Source organism: Chiloscyllium plagiosum, unplaced genomic scaffold, assembly GCF_037043375.1.
Source record: "Chiloscyllium plagiosum isolate Xiang-an unplaced genomic scaffold, Cpla_swu_hap1 HiC_scaffold_13, whole genome shotgun sequence".
Lineage (NCBI taxonomy): Eukaryota > Metazoa > Chordata > Chondrichthyes > Orectolobiformes > Hemiscylliidae > Chiloscyllium > Chiloscyllium plagiosum.
This window is the reverse complement of record NW_028270151.1, coordinates 28,711,933-28,729,658: the sequence shown is the minus strand read 5'-3', so window position 1 is coordinate 28,729,658 and position 17,726 is coordinate 28,711,933. Positions and strand designations below refer to the sequence as shown.

Genomic DNA, 17,726 nt, shown 5'->3' with positions numbered 1-17,726 from the left:
GTGGTTGCACCATTACCCTGTACAACTGAAGCCTAACATCCTTACTTTTACATTCAATTTCTCTCATAATAAAGGATAGCATTCCATTAACCATGCCTTTAACCTTCTTGATTACATGCTGCACTTTCATACTACCTTTTTGTTTCTCACATACCAGAATACCTGAACCCCGTTGCTTCCTCAGATTTAAACAGTCATTTTCCATCCATTTAAGTATTAATCTGCTTTATCACTGTTCCTGCCAAAGTGAACCACTTCGCATTTTCTGACATTATACTCCCACCTACCAGATTTTTGTCCATTCACTCAGTCTATCTATATCTGTCGCAACCTCCTTATCTGTTTTTCATTACATACTTTGCTACCTATCATGGGGTCGCCTCCACATTGAGCTACCATTCCTTTGCTCCCTTTTCTAAGTTATTGATCTAAAATGTTGAATCCCCTGTACAGACACCTGCAGGACTGCACTTGTCACATCTACCAATCAAAAACCCATTTATCCAATTTCTTCATTTTCTGAAAGCCAGCCAATCTTCTATTTATGCTATTGTGTTACTGTCTACACCATAAGCTTTATTTTCCCCAATTACTTTTGATGTGGCACCTTATCAAATGCATTTGGAAATACCATGATGCTCAGAGGAAGGCAGTTCCAAGAATTTGACCCTGTGACAGTGAAGGAACAACAATCTAGTTCCAAGTCAGAATTGTAACATTGTAGGTGTGTGCTGTTAAAGTAACCTTGACGCATATTGCAGTGATTCAGGGATGCTATTCAAGGAGCTTATACATCATATACAAGATGGTGCACTTTACTGCCACCTTGCACAGTGGTGTGAGAGAGAATGTTGAGATTAGTGGATGGGGTGAGCTACTTCGTCCAAGATGATGTCAAGCTTCTTGGTGTTGTTGGAGCTGCACTCTTGCAGGCAGGTCACGCATAGTTCATAGATTCTGATTTGTGCTTTGTGGATGGTGTGCATGCTTTGGGAACTCACATCAATTACCCAAGGGAACTTTAGGATTCAGGTTGGGCTTCCACCAGCTAGACATGATAAAACCACAATAAAATAACAAAACTATGAAATAATTATTTTTCCCACCGTATTTACCAGGGAGACTAGCATGGTAGACTTGACAATATAAGAGATTGTAAAATATATTTAATTACTTTAATAAAGATGAGACGCTGCTTGATAAATTGAAACAAGTTTCCTGTGACCATGCACATTAAAAGAAGAGTGACACTACACTTAATGTGCATGAGAATAGGAAAGCGAATACTTCTAGAAGGTTAGTGAACAACTGATCTAATTCCTACATTTAAAGTGGAAGAGGAAGTAAGTGCAGGGAATTGTAGATCAATTCATTTAATATCAGAGAAGGAAAAGATAACGAAATTCTAACTCAAATATGTAATTAAGAAATGTTCAGGAAGTGAAAATGAAATAAAGTGTTGGAGCAAATTTCAACAGAGAACTTTGACTAGACACAGTGGCTGATGCAGGATGAGTATTTTTCGTAAAGAGTGCTGAGCTTAGCTGCCAAACAGGAAGGCAATGGAAATTTGATAAAATGGGAATTCTGTGCAAAGTGGGAAAAAAGTGGTAATTGATTTAAATCAAGCAAGTATAGTAAACATGTATATAAAATGTGTATGTAAATAATTGATAATTAATGGAATCCAAAGGGAATTTGTTAGGCAAATTAGTAGGAAAGCTAAGACCCATTGCCCACAATTATGTGGAGATTCCAGGCTATTTGATGTGTCCTGGTGACACCAGTGGTTTCTGAGCTGAAGGAATGGTTAGATATAGGAGACTGAGATTTTCCTGGAAATTGTGTTGCAGCAAGTGGGCCATTCTGCAACCACTGTGAGTTCAGGAGGAGGGTATGTGGATGACCATCTGGCAGGCTGGAAAAAGTATGGAATTCAGGAATCCTCTAGGAATGTGGGAGCAAACCATTTTTCAGCATTGAATGGCAGTAGAGGCTGTGCAACAAAATACATGCACGGCAGCTGACTGCTTGGATGGACAGACACCTCACAGTGTAGCTATAAAATAGGTTAGGAGATTCAATAGTTAGGGAAACAGTCAAGCATTTCTTCCCTTAAGAATATAGGATCGAGGACCAGGAGTAGGCAATTCAGCCCCATGAGCCTACTCTGTTTTTTGATACCGTGAGATCTAATCTCATATTTACCTCAATTACACTTCCTTGCTAGCTCTCCATAACCCTTCAACCCATTACTCATTAAAAATCTGTCTAACTCTTTCTTAACTTTACTCAACATCCCAGCATCTACCACACTCTGGGGGAGTGAGTTCCACAGATTAATGACTCTTCGAGAGAAGTAATTTCTCCTCATTGCTGATTTAAATCTGCTAACCCTTCTCCTAAAACTGTGACCTCTTCTTCTAGATTGACCCACATGAGGATGTGTCCTTTGTGCGGTTACTTTGTCAATCCCCTTTAGCACCTTATATATCTCATATAGCATGCACCTTATTGTTCTAAACTCGAGAGAACATAAACCTAAACTGCTCAATCTCTCTTCATAAGACTAACCCCTCATGTCCGAAATCAATCTAGTAAACCTACTTCCAGACTGATTGCCCCAGAGATCCTTCTTCAGGGACATTACGAAGTGAGTGCTGAATAATTTGAAGGTGGTGGAAAGGAACAGCCAGAAATCATAGCAGATTGAGGTCCCAGATTCAGCATTGGAGAAACAAGTGAGGCATTTAAAAAGCTCTAGAGAGCTTTGAAAAATCACAGTGCAATGGGAGAAGACAAGAGACATGGAACTAATTAGAGATTACTCACTAAAGGTCATCCCATTATATTGCGCGTTTTGCTAACGTGAATTTGCGAAACCACAGTTGACGAATTGGAGACAGTGTTTCTAAAGCGGGAACTCTTAAAGCATATATTGGTTATAACGCGATTCCAGCCCCATTAGTTTAAATGGAGCTGCTTTTACATGATTTTCTTATAACACAGGATTGCATGAGAACGGAACCACTGCGTTACATCAGAACCGACTATACTGAAAAGCTGCACCTAAGTAATGGACTTGAATGTCCTCCTTCTGTGTTGTACCATTTATGGTTCATAGAGTTAGATTTAGAAGATTATGAAGTGGTGTTCTACAAAGAGCCATTGTTTCTCCCAATTTCCCAAGCTGGAATCATATCTCAGTGAAACACACAGCAGAATGTGTCCCTGAATGGACAGTCCCAACTTTACTAAGGCCATCTCCACTACATTGGTTTACTTTAATGTCACTAATTATTTTTACGATTAAATTGAGAGATAAGGGCTTTACTGGCATAAAAACAGCATTTCTGGCTCATCCATAATGGCCTCGGAGGAGGTGGTGGTGAGCTGCCTTCTTAGACCACTGCAATTCATGTGGTTTCGGTAGACCCAAAAGGATGCTGCTGGGGACAGAGTTCCAAAATTTTGATGCTGCAACAGTGTCTTCACCTCTGATCCTGCTGGGTTACTGCATGCTGCAGTCCAGAAACCTCAAATTGGACAAACCAGTGACAAGTAAGTTTAAAGCAATTGGGGCTGAGTTTCTTTGGGCTCACAGGCCTGAACAGTCAGAACTGTTTCCCTTTCAAGTTCCTTCATAATATTAAAGTTTAAAAGGGGATTTCTTTACTCCACCTGCTTAGGAGGGTTTGTATTGAGTATTTAATACTTAAGCACACAGAAAATCTCTTTCAAGTGTTCAACCATTAAAAATAAATTGCAGTCTCAGAGATGTTGAACATCTGACCAAATTGTCGTTTTGTTGCATTATTAACTTGGAAAGCTACCATAAATCACATCGCAGAAGTGGATTTGATATAGAAATGGATGCCAGATCTGAGAAAGAGGTGTCATGACTGATGGAGGGGAAAATATTGGAAATATGGTCAGCATTTTATTATCAAGGTTAAAAATCACACAACACCAGGTTTATTTGGGATTACAAGCTTTCGAAGTGCTACTCCTTTGTCAGGTAGCTAGTGGGGCAGGATCATAGGACACAGAATGTATAGTAAAAGATCAAAGTGTCATTCATCTGATGCGATGTATTGAACAAACCTAGATTGCTGTATCAAGGCAGGTTTCGTAAACTGGGTTTATTTTCCCTGGAGTTCAGAAGGTGGGAAAGTGACCTAATTGAGGTGTTTAAAATAATTCATTAGGATAGATACAGAGCCACTAAATTGATCTGCAAACTTAAGTGTGGCACTTGCTATTGCTAAATTAGCCAAGCATGAATATGTCTGATGAAGAGTTGAAAGCTCAGAGGAGGAACAGCACTGGTCACCTCCCAACCAGTGAATATTCTCTTTATTCCCCACTCACTCCTCTCTCCGAACAATTAGCGATTCATCTTTTCTGAAGGAATTTCACAGTCCCAGCGATGTTATGTTATTTACTCGCATTCCTTATTCATAGAGTGTGTTTTTGGTCTGGTTGCAGTTAGCTGGGTGACAATGATCACCTTTGGCTTTGTTTTTGTGCTTTGAGCTGGCAGCAGACTGGGAGGGGCTGCTGGTGCAAGGAATGAGGAACGGATTAATCCTGGTGTAGAAAGCTGGAACAGTTAATGACACATCACTGTCAGGGCTGATATCCTGTTTGGTGGTTTCTATAGGACCATAACACTAATTGCTGAGGAACATGGTGTTCTCTCAGTGTCCTAGCCAGCATTCCCTTCTCAACCAGCAAAAATGCATTTAGCTGGATATTAATCTGACTGTGCAAATTTTCGTGCACCAAGTGCCTGCATAATAACCATATCTTAGATCCAAAGTCTTTCAAAATATCTGGAGTGTGTTGAGCGGATTCTGCAGGATCTAGTGAGATACTGTAGAAATTCTGGACTTTGGAACCACTGCTTTCATGGCTTAGATCATGGAATACAGGGTAACATTCAAAAACTTATCCATGATTGTTGATAAGTTGGCAAATGCATGGCAGATGAAACACAATATGGAGGTTACTCTTTTTGACAACAAAAACAGGAAGGCAGATTATTACCTGAAAGGAAATAGATTGGGAAAGGAGACAGGGTGCAATGAATCATAGCATGATTACCATGCAAGAAGACCATTTGGCCCTTCTTGTCTGCACCAGCTCTATTATCTGGAGCCAATTTCCTCATATCCCTCCCATATGAATACTATCCAAATAACCATCCATTATCATCTTGAATTCCTCAACTGATCCTGCCTCAACCACATTTCTAGGCAGTGCATTATATACTCTAACAGCCTGATGTTTGAAAAAAGCTTTTTCTCATTCCACCCTTGCTTTGTTTGAATATCATTTTCGATCTGTGCTCCCTCGTTCCTTTTCCTTTTACAAGCAGAAACAGCCTCACCCTATCTGCTTTGTTCTGCTCATGATTTTGGAAACCTCAATCAGAACTCCTTTCAGCTTTCTTCTGTCCAAGGAGAACAGTCCCAACATCTTCAATCTATCTTTACAATTAAAGTTTCTCCCACCTGGAATCAATTTAGTAAATCACTTCTGCATTCTGTCAGTGCATTCCCATCTCTACTATAATGTAGCAGCCACAAATGTACTCAATACTCCATCTGAGGTCTAACAAATGTCTTGCATTAGTTCAACGTCACCTCTTTGTTCTTGTAATCTATGTCCCTATTAATAAAGCTGAGAACATTGCATGATTTATTTATTCTGTCTCCACCGTAGATCCTAACTTTTTCTTATTTCAAAGGCAAGTGTCAGGCATTGTATTCTGGATGCAATTCGGTTATCAGGCTTGAAGCAAAACACACTTTATTTCTACACTGTAGTTAAAATACAGACATAATGAAATTAAAAAAAAGCTTAACTGTAACTCTTGAAATACTTAATAATAATAAATGGATCATTAACTGTTCCAATATATTAACATCCCATAAGCACACACTTGGTAAAGGCAAATCCAGTAAAATAGTTTGTCTCACATACAATTCTAGCAGCAAGAAGCCAAAGTAGCATCATAGTGCCCATATACCTCCAGGCTCTTCTTTCTTGCACCCTCTTCAGAATTGTGCCCTGCATCTCATCTAGTCTTTCCATGTTCTTCTGCCCAAAGTGTATCACCTCATGTTTCCCTACCACCTTTCCACCCACTACATTAACATAACAATGTATGTTTGGAATTCCATACTATCCTCCTCACAGTTTACAGTTCTTCCAAGGCACAGATGTTCTTGTCCTTGGGGAGAAAGTTAGGAAATGGAGTATAATGTAGAAAAATGTGACGTTCATTTTGGAAAGGAGAATCAATGAACTTAGCATTATTTAAATGAAGAAATTCTGCAGAAAGCTGTGACACAAAGGAACTTGAGGGTACATGTACACAAAGCACAGAAAGCTAGCACACAGGTGGAGCAGATAGTCAGGAGGACTAGTGGAATGTTGGCACTTATTTCAAGGAGATTGGAGGATAGGAGTAAGGAAGCCTTGCTGCAACTGTGCAAGGTACTGGTGAGACCACATCTGGAGTACTGAGAACAGCTTTGGTCACTTTATTTAAGGAAAGGTATGTCATTGGAGGCAATTCAGACAATGTTCACTAGAATGATCTGTGGTATGGAGGGATTGTATTATGAGCAAAATTAATCACTGGAATTTAGAAGAATGAGAGGTGATCTCATTGAAACATGTAGGATTCCCAAGTGGCTTGACAGAGTAAACACTGAGTAGATGTTTCCCCAGATGGGATATTCTAGAACCAGAGGGACATAGTCTCAGAATAAAGGGATGCTAATTTAAGCCTGATTTGAGGAGGAATGTCTTCTCTCATAGGGTTTGGTATCTTTGGAAGCCCTTGCCAAAGAGAGATGTAGGGCCAGAGTGTTTGTGTATACTTAAGACTGGGATATATAGATTCTTGATCAGTTGGGGCATCAAAAGTTACAGGGAAAGGACAGGAAAGTGGATGTGAGAAATGTCAGATTAGCCACAATCCCATGGGCCAAATAGACTTCTTTTGTTCCTATTGCCCATGGTCTTATGGTTCTTGAGAAGGTGCAGAGGAGATTTCACCAGAATAATTCTAGGAAGGTTTAGCAACAATGTTGGATTGGCAATATTGGAGTTTTTTTCTTTGGAGCAAAGGAAGCTGACAGAACGTCAGGTTGAAGTGTATGGGATTAGGACATGTTTTGATAAAATAGACAAAGAAAAGCTATTCTCATTGTGGATGATAAATGGATGAGAGGATACAAATTTAAGGTTTTGGTAAGAAATGGAAGATGATTGTGAGGAGGAGCATTACACTAAAATAGGTGGAAAACTAAGTTGCAATGAAGCAATAAGAAATGTACAAATGAATGTGGATAGGTTTGGTGAATGAGCCAAAATTTAAGAGATGAAGTTCATCATGATGTGAGGTTATCCATTTTGGTCAGAAAAATCAAAAGGCAACTATTCGCATAAATTGAGGGAAAGTGGTGGCCCAGTGGTATTATCGCTGGACTGTTAATCCAGAGACTCAGATAATGTTCTGGGGACCCCAGGTTCGAACCCTGCCACAGCAGGTGTTGGAATTTGAATTTTACAAAATAATCTGGAAGTCTAATTTTGACTGATTCCATCGTCAATTTTTGGAAAAACCCATCTGGTTCACTAATGTCCATTAGGTAAGGAAACTGCCATCCTTACGTGGTTTGGCCTAAATGTGACTTCAGACCCACAGCAATGTGGTTGACTCTTAACTCCCCTCTGGGCAATTAGGGATGGGCAATAAATGCTGGCCTAACCAGTGGTGCCCTGAACCCATGAATGAATATAAAAAAGGAAAGAAATGGGCAGCGGGATCTGGGAGTGCTTGTGCATGAGTCGGACCAAGTTAACCATGCAGGTACAGTAGATGATAAGGAGGGCAAATGGAATTATGGCATTTGTTGCTAAAGGAGTCAAGATGACAAATAAGAAAGTGTCGCATTGGTAAGACCACATCTGGAATACTCCATACAATTTTGATTCCCTTCTGTGAGGAAGAATGTCATGTCATTGGAGGCAATTCAGATATTAGTTTAAAATCACACAACACCAGGTTTTTAACTTTGTACACCCCAGTCCAACACCGGCCTCTCCAAATCACAGATATTAGTCAGTTTCAGAGGTGAAAGGCTTGTTTTATGAGGAGAGATTGAGCAGTTCAGGCCAATACTCACTTGAGTCGGGAAGACTAACATGAGATCTAATTGAGATATGTAAGATGCTAAAGGAGATTAACAAATTATACTTAAAGTGGATGTTTCAACTCGTAAGACGAACGGTCACAGTTTTAGGTTAAAGGGTCATAGATTTATAACAGAGATGAGGAAAAATTACTTCTCTCAATGGGTCAAAGAATTCCTGGGATTCACGACAAAAGTACTGGAGCTTTGAATAAATTTAAGAAGGAGATAAGTTTTTAATTAGTAAAAGGTTAAAGGGTTATAGAGAGTGGGCAGGAAAGTGGACTTGAGGCTCAGATGAGTTCAGCGATTATTGTAATAAATGGCAGTACAGGTTCGAGGGGCTGAATTGCCGACTTCTGCTTCTAGTTCTTATGAACCTTTTCACACACAGCAGAACTCACTGCTTACAAGGGTGCTTGAAGTGGTGTTGATCAACAAATTGGAAAGGAAGTTGAATGGGTGATAGAGCGGGTGAGTTGAACTGACTGGATTACACCACGTACAGCCAGCATGGAGTCGGTAGTTTGAATAGGCTCTTTCTGTGCTGCAGTGGTTTTGACACTCTAACTCTGACTACAAGCCTGCCAGTCTTTGTGAATGAACAGGTGACTGCAGCTCCAGAAACTTCATTTCCTATTTTTGGATTTTTAAGATTGAATCCTAATAGAAACCATACGCTGGGAGATATTTTAATGCTGGATATGTTGAGCGTTTTATTTATGCACCGTATTGAATCACAGCCCATACAGAACAAGAAAAGAATCCAGTCTGTGTAACACAGGTAGTTTCTGTTATGTGCTGGCAATCATACAAGATCATTCTTTGCACCAAAGGTACTAGGTTACTGTGGTTACTGCTTTCCCTCCCTTCTCACTGAGTCTTTCCTTCCTTCTTATTCAGACAGTGTTGAGTCTCCCTAGGTTTGGGATACAGATCCGATGGTGTAAAGTGTTACTGTAGACAATAGGTGCAGGAGTAGGCCATTTTGCCCTTCAAGCCAGCACCACCATTCAATATGATCATGGCTGATCATCCTCATCAGTATCCTGTGCCTGCCTTATCCCCATAATCCTTGATTCCACTATCCTTATATCTTTGTTCAAGGGATAACTACAGACAATGTATATAAGGAGCTATGTTATAAAGACATCAGAGCACATAGAACTGAGAACTGTGTAAGGCACCTCATATTTTTCCTTTTTAGTCTATACATTGAAACGGAAGTTAGAAATAAAAAGAGAAATTGCTGGAAAAGCTCAGTAGGTCTAGCAGCATCTGTGGAGAAAATGACCATTTCAGGTCCAATGACCCTTCTTCGATTTCTGTTTTTGTTTCTAATTTCAGGTAACTGCAGTTCTTTTTTTTGTTTAATGTAAGTCAGGTATTGCATTATAGCTAAATACCAGAAGGGTTCTATAAGTTTGAAAGAGCAAGTGGTAAACAATTTTATCTTTGAAAGGCAAGTTACTTTCTGACTCAATGAGATCAATAAATTGAGACAGAGTGATGCCAGGAGTCTTTGAGTTAAGGAAAGACTGCCTGTTGTCAGCCTTTGGATTGGTTATGTTGCAGTTTACTGTACATCTCTAGTGCAGGACAAGGTCAGAAGTCACACTTCACCTGATGAAGGAGCCGGGCTCCGAAAGCTTGCAATTTCAAATAAACCTGTTTGACTATAACCTGGTGACATGTGACTTCTGACCTTGTCCACCCCACTCCAACAGCAGCACCTCCATATCTAGTGTAAGACAAGCAGAGACACTTAAAGCCTGCAACCTGAAAATGCTCATCTGATGCCACTCACTTGCTCTGAGGCTGAAAAGACAGAGAAACAAAGAAAGCTTGAAAGAAAGTGTTCTAACAAGAGAAGACTTGGGTCCACCTGATCAACCATCAAGATGTCAGACAACTACCACCTGGTGCATCAAAGAAAACTGAGAAAGACAGTCAAACACACCGTTGTGACCTTGACTTTCGTTCACAAGAATTTTCTTCCTTGTCAATACTTTATCCATCCATAATATTTGTGTCCAACCATCTGTTTTTGTGGGGTTTTTTGTCAATGAGTGTGTCTGTGTCTGGAATTTTAAGGGGGTATCGTTTGAGTCACATAGTAGACGAATAGGAATGCTTTCTTATCTATATCCTTTGTTAACACTAACTGTGTTGCAATAAATAGTTATTTTCTGAGAACGACAAAACCCGCTTTTGTCCTGAATAGCAGTTAGTTGGGAAATTCATTATCTTGCTGGTCCCCTTAGGAATTTATTCAATTTGGAACTCATGGAAAAGAGGGGCAAGATGATTGGCAGTCTTCTCAGTTAAGTTGTGAACTCTGTGACTGCAGGATTGTTTTTATTTTTAAAAAAATGTCTTTTTTTGGGGAATGTGGGATGTGGCATCACTGGCTGGCCAGCACTTATTGCCCGTCCCTGGTTGCCCTTGAGAAGGTGGTGCTGAGCTCCCTCCTCGAACCGCTGTAGTCCACCTGCTGTGGGTAGACTCACAATGCCCTTAGGGATGGAATTCCAGGATTTGGAACCAGCAACAGTGAAGGAGTGGCGATGTATTTCCAAGCTGGGAAGGCAAGTGGCTTGGAGGTGAAGTTGAAGATGGTGGTGTTCCCAAATATCTGCTGCTCTTGTCCTTCTAGATGGAAGTGGTCATGGGCTTGGAAGGAGTTGTCTGAGGATCTTATGTGAATTTCTGCAGTGCGTCTTTTAGATAGTACACACTACTGTTACTAAACATCAGTGGCGGAGGGAATGGATTCTTATGGATGCAGTGCCAATCAAGCGGGCTGCTTTGTCCTGGATGGTGTCAAGCTTCTTGAAGTGTTGTTAGGGCTACATTGATCCAGGCAAGTGGGGAGTATTCCATCAGACACTTGACTTGTGCCTTGTGAACGGTGGACAGACTTTGGGGAGTCAGGAAGTGAGTCACTCACTGCAATATTCCTAGCCTCTGACCTACTCTTGTAGCCACTGCGTTCATGTGGTGAATCCAGTTGAATTTCTAGTCAATGATAACTCCCAGGATGTTGATAGTGGGAAATTCAGTGATGGTAACACTTTTGAATGTCAATGGGCAGTGGTTAGATTGCCTCTTATTGGTGCTGGTCATAGCCTGGCATTTGTAACATTGTGGCATGAATGTTACTTGCCACTTTTCAGCCCAGGTCTGGATATTGTTCAAATCTTGTTGCATTTGGATACAGACTGCTTCAGTATTTGAGGAGTCACAAATGGTGCCTAATGTTGTGAATCATCCTCAAACATCGCCAGTTCTGACATTATGATGGAGGGAAGGTCATTGATGAAGCAACTGAAGATGGTTGGACCTAAGTCACTACCTTGACGAATTCCTGAGAAATGTCCTGGAGCTGAGATGACTGATCTCCGACAACCATGACCATCTTCCTTTGTGTCAGGTATGACTCTAACCAGCGGAGTGTTTGCCCCCTGATACTTGTTTCCAGTTTTGCTAGAACTCGTTGATGCCACACTTGATTGAATGTAGGCTTGACATCAAGAGCTGTCACACTCACCTCATCTCTGGAGTACAGTTCTTTTGTCCATGTTTGAACCAATGCTTAATGAGGTCATGAGCTGTGTGGCCCTGGTGGAACCCAAATTGGGCGTCTCTGAGCAGGTTATTGCTGAGCAGGTGCTGCTTGATAGCACTGGCGATGACATCTTCCATCATTTTACTGATGATCCAGTGATGTTCTTTCTTATCTTCCTTGATATGCTCAATAAAGTTTGGTAATGTTCACTCATCTAATTGTAGACCTGATCTAACAACACAGCTTCACTCTAAAAGTGAAGACTGTGCAAAATGCAACCCAAAATACCAACAAATCACGTACAAAAATTATTCATGAATGGAATTGACCATTGAGAGGAATCATTCTAGTAAGTAGAAAATGGTGATTGCACCCCCTCCAGTGACAGGCTTGGGATCTCCTGTGGTGGCTGCTGATAGGCTTCCTGATGAGCCTACCAACAGACAACTTGGGAGAAAAGTAGCTTGTTATTAAAGATCCAGCAAGCAGTTAGGAAATCTAATGCTTGTATTGGAGACGTCTCTGTGCAAACATTGTGCCAGGGTTGAAGTCTACAGGATAACGAGGATGTTGGTGCTAGGATGTTGGGCAAGATCTCGATGTGGGGGGTCTGGGTTGCTGGATCTAGGAGTTCTGTATGCTGCTGCTTGTGTCGGTTTATGCACCGGAGGAGTGCAATGGCTAGGGAAGGGTGGTGGCAGCAGGAGTATTGCAAAAGCATGGGCGGGAGGACAGATATTGCAAGAGCAGTGAGAGGAAACTGAGGCTGCAATGTATATGGGAGATTGTGAAATTCTTTGGTAGGGATATGGACAAAGATAGAGGTTGCAAAAAATGAGGGGGGGGGGAGGGTGGTTAGAGAGAGGCTGCAACTTGTCAGTGCAGAAACGCTGAGCCACCTGGGATCCAAGAAAACTTTAAATCATTAAGGTAATGAATTCCTTGTAAATTAATGTGGAATCTGTAGTTTAGAGCCATGTAAGTTTCGGAACTACTTTTCTTAGAAAACATAGAGGATCCTACTGCACTGAACACTGAATTGTTAATTAAGTTTGAAATTGAGATCTGTGATGCAGGAAATGAGTTGTCACTGCTTGGATAAAATGTCCCAGTAATGTGTATGCACAATGTGTCTTTAGGGTAATTACTTTTCATTTGTTGAAATATGTATCAGTTATTTTAAATGAAACCTGGAAACTTAAGTTCTGAATAAGGATCATTGGATTTGAAATGTTAACTCTGCTTTCTCTCCTCGGATTCTGCCAGACCTAATGAGTTCCTCCAGCAATTTTTCTTTTGATTCAGATTTCCAGCATCTGCTGTTCTTTGTTTTATTATGTTAGTTTATGTCAGTTATTTTTTGGTAATTTATGTACATTAGTGTCTAAAAAATGTTTCAGTTCAAACCAGGCAGGGTCATTCTGATTTCTCGGAGCAATGCCATGACCAATTAACTAGCAAATGTTTGTCACCTATGTTGGTGGGTTGAGGAAATAATTATTGTTTTGTGCTCTATTTTTAACATACTGTCTCATAAACCAGTTGAATTTCAGGTGACAAATGTTTGAATTTCCTTGTTTTGCCTACAGGTGAATTCCCTCCACCTCCACCACCTGTAGAAGGTTTGAGTCCGATGTCAACATTCCCTGGTGGATTTCCACCTCCACCAACCTCACTTCCTGATCAGTATGAAACCAGTGCAAGTTTAAACGTACAGGTGAGCAGATTACAGCCTACTTCTGAGAATAACATGAGTTTGAATTTATTCGATACTTTGATCCTTGTCCTGAAATACTTCAGTGGAGTGGTGTCAAATTAAAGTTGTTACATGAGATATTAAGATATATGACCAAACACTTGGTCATAGAAGTAGTTTTATTGAGAATGGCAAAGCATAACAAGTGAATTCCAGAGCTAAGATAATATATTTCAGCATCACTTTCAACCACAAAACCTGCTCCTCTGAAGTGCCTTTAGCAGTTCCTCCTAGAGCTTTTTGGAACTGATTTGTTCGGAATGTAAGCTGTGAGGAGGATACAGAGAGACTATAAAGAAATATTGACAGGCTAAACAAATGGACAACAAGGTGGTAGTTAGAATACAATGTGGGGAGAGGTAAGGTTATTCACTTTCTTAATACGCATGGAAAATTAGAACATTTTGTAAAAGGCATTGTAATTGTGAATGTTGATGTTCAGAGTGGATTGATTGTAGATGCATAAGGAACACAGGAAGTCAGCATCCAGGGAGAGGAAGGAATTAGAAAGGCAAATGGCGTGTGGATTGGAGTACAGGAGGAAAGAGATCTTTCTACAATTGTGCCAGGCTTTTGTGTGATCACATCTGGAGTACTGTGTACAGTTTCCATCTTCTTATTTAAGGAAGGAGGCAGTACAGTGAAGGTCCACTCGACTGGCCCCTGATGTGAGGGGCTGAGACAATTGGTTTGACATTCTCCGGACTTTGGAATAATGCCAGACACTCTAATTGAGGGCAAGCTTCTTCAGGGAAAGCACTGAAAGATTATGTCCCCCTGGCTGGGAAATTTTAAACAAGGAGCTGCAGACTCAGGATAAGGGGGTGATCACTTAGGGCTGAAATGGGGCAATATTTGGTCATTCAAAAGGCTGTGAATCCTTGTAATTAACAGTCCCAGAGGGCCTCTATGGATCGTTGCCTTGATATGTGGAGAGGATTGCACGCTCCAGCAATACCTTGAGCAATGCCATTCTGAGCTTTCACTTATGGTTAAGACCTTTATGACAGTAAGATCAGGAACTATGGGCCAAATACAATGTCACACTAAAGGTCCTTAATGGCAAAAGAGGCATGGAAGGATGATTGTGCGTCTCACTGGTTGTGAGGGTGTCAGGAGGCTGTAGACAATGTTTTCCCAATCTTGTGGCTTGACATGTTACGGAAATCTAACCTCCAATCCATCAAGATCATGTGGATATTGACATACTCCAAAGATCTCACATTGAATACAGTCACGCGCAGCCATTTACCAGGGTCCATTTGCAAGTCCTATTATGTCAAGAGAATTGCAGGCAGGGTCAGGGCTGTGAACCTGGCGGTCACTCATCTGTAAAAGGTGACAGTAACAAAAAGATAGTTTGGAAATCCGTCATGAGACTGTCGACATTGGTACTGATCCTTCTGGATCCTCTTTACTCACTCCAAAGGGAGAAGGGCCTGTAAAAGATGTGCTCCCAATACACTGTGCCGTTTGGACCCACATTCTGGGGAACATCATCTTGGCCTTGGCAGAAACCCAAGGACCTGAGGAGATGACATCCTCAGTTTGAGGGGAGAACAGATTATGGTTTGTGCACAATGTGTTTGAGATAATTTCTGGTAGATGTATCCTGAGAATGGCCCTAAAACCATAAGAAATAGGAACAGGGTTAGGTGTTCAACCCCTCAAGCCTGTTCTGCTATTCGATCATATCATGGCTGATCCAACATTCCACTTTCCGTCCTTTCTTCATAACCTTGATTCCCTACTGATCAAGTGTCTATCTATCTCAGCGTTAAATATATACAAGGACTCTGCCACTTCAGTTCTCTGTGGCAAGGAATTCCAAAGACTCACAACCTCTGAAAGAAGAAATTGTTCTTCATCTCAGTCTTATTCTGAGACAATGCCCTCTGGTGCTAGACTCTCCCATGAGGGAAACATCATCTCAGCATTTATCCTGTCAAGCCCCTTAAGAACCCTATATATTTCAATGCAATCATCTCTCGTTCTTTAAAACTCTAGTGAGAAGAGACCCATTCTATTTAGCCTGTACTCATATAAAGTCCCTCCATGCCATGGTCAGCACCACTACGTCACAGTGATAGGGACCCTGTTCAATTCCAACCTCAGGCTGTGTGGAGTTTGCAAATTCACCCCATGTCTGCATGGGTTTCCTTCAGGTGCTCTGCTTTCCTCCCACTGTCCAAAGATTTGCAGGTTAGGTGGATTAGCCATGCTAAATGGCCCATAGTGACCAGGGATGTGCAGGCTAAATGGATTAGCCATGGAAAAATGCTGGGTTATAGGGATAGGATAAGGGAGTGTAAACTGTTTGTATCCCTGTCAAAACCTCTTTTTCCACCTATTTTTGTGTTGTCTGAAAAATCGGCTACAGTACAATGTGCTGCTAGATTAGTTTAACTTCTGACTGCTGACTATCATGAATTAAAGGAGATATTTGATCTTTCACTTTATGTCCTTTATAAACCAATCACTGTCTGTAAAAAAAACTGTCATAATTTAGGTTCTAACATGATCTGGAATTGATTTTTAGAAGATGTTTCAAAGAAACCAAATGCAACTGGAGATTTAAGTATATGAATTCTGAATTCTCATTTTGAAAAACTTAAATCCCAAATTTGGATTTGCAGACCTCGCTAAATTGCTTCCACATGTTTATGTTGTTACTCTTATGTTCAAAAGACCTGAAGTTGTTCTTAGCTCATTTGCATTCCTACACTGTTAAATTTGAATGGACAGATCACTTTAATTTTGATCAGCTCATTCTGTTTGTAAATAAAGTTTGTCTTCTTTCATCTGCCTTTCCATTTCAGTCTCAATTACAGTTTCAATTTCATGGCCAAAAGAAAGATGTTTAACAACTAAGAATATTGGAACATTCATGGACAATGTCAGCAGAGAGTGTTTGGAAAGAAGAATTCACAATTCTATTAAGTGAGCTATCAACACTCCAAATTGAGACTGTCATACTAGGGAGAGGGAATTGCAGGCGAGACAGTGAAAGAGGGAGGTCTGAGATGCAGACTGGTCCTGGAACCAGCATTCCAATGGTAGGTGCTGCCATGCTGAAAAGTGCAGCATTGCAGTGCGGAACCATCCTGCAGGTAGGTCAGAGATGGGCCATAACTATGCAGTGAGGCCGATACTCGTCAGATGACAATGTTGATGGATGTAGGGTGTGTGCTGTCACTGCTTTTGGAGCATGCTCTGTGATGTTGGTGACTGGTGTCCAAGGCAGACGTCCAAAGGAGCAAGTGGTAAGCTTGCTTTCACTGCCTTGTCAGATATTCTTGGCAACTCATTTTGATCAGGCAGATGGGAGAATGGGAGCCTGCATATTAGAGAGATGACATTCTGTAGTAGGAAAGGTGATAATGAGTGATAATCCTCATTAATAGGTCTCTTGTTGCCCACTAATGAAAACCTTGTCTCGATATTGGACTTTGTTAGAAAATGCAGCTTGGTGTTGAGAAAGGCCTTACTCGACATATCACATGATTCTCTCAAATTTCTCACCACGGCCAAAGTTGTTCAAGGCCAAAGAAGATTCTGTCCACAGTGTGACTTACGCCCTTCCAGAGGAACCTCTGACAACCTCGTTACTGTCAGAAAAATTGCAGAGAATGTTGAGAACAATATCAGAAATTTTTCATTTCATTCATCAACCTGATCAAAGCATCTGAATCAGTAAATTGCAAGGTTCCATGAATTGTGCTTTGATTGGCAGATGGAGTTTAATTTAGATAAATGTGAGTTGTTGCATTTTGGTAAGGCAAATCAGGGCAGGACTTATACAGCTAATGGTAAGGCCCAGGGGAGTGTTGCTGAATAAAAAGACCTAGGGATGCAGCTTCATAGTTCCTTGAAAGTGGAGTCATAGGTAGGTAGGGTGGTGAAGCAAGTGTTTGGCATGTTTGCCCTCATTGGTCAGAACATTGAGTATAGGACTTGAAATGTCATGTTGCAGCTGTACAGAACATTGGTGAGGTCACTTTTAGAATACTGTGTTCAATTCTGGTTTCCCTGCGTTAGGAAAGATATTGTGAAACTTGAAAGGGTTCAGAAAAGATTTACAAGAATGTTCCAGGATTGGAGGGTTTGAGCTATTGGGAGAAGTTGAATAGGCCAGGACCTTTTTCCCTGGAGCATAGAGGTTTGTAAAATCATGAGGGGCATGGATAGGATG

General features: G+C 40.9%; 1 protein-coding gene across 11 annotated transcripts in view; it reads left to right on the top strand.

The window, feature by feature from the left end:
• Positions 1-17,726, top strand: part of lpp (LIM domain containing preferred translocation partner in lipoma) — a 396,217-nt gene that overhangs the window by 224,011 nt on the left and 154,480 nt on the right. For all 11 annotated transcript variants that reach the window (XR_015759138.1, XM_087993414.1, XM_087993419.1 and 8 more), the window contains one exon: positions 13,368-13,495. Coding sequence is in view for 10 of the 11 variants with exons in the window: in XM_087993414.1 (XP_087849540.1) it covers positions 13,368-13,495 (128 nt within the window). In the remaining variant the exon portion in view is untranslated. The remainder of the gene's footprint in view (positions 1-13,367; positions 13,496-17,726) is intronic.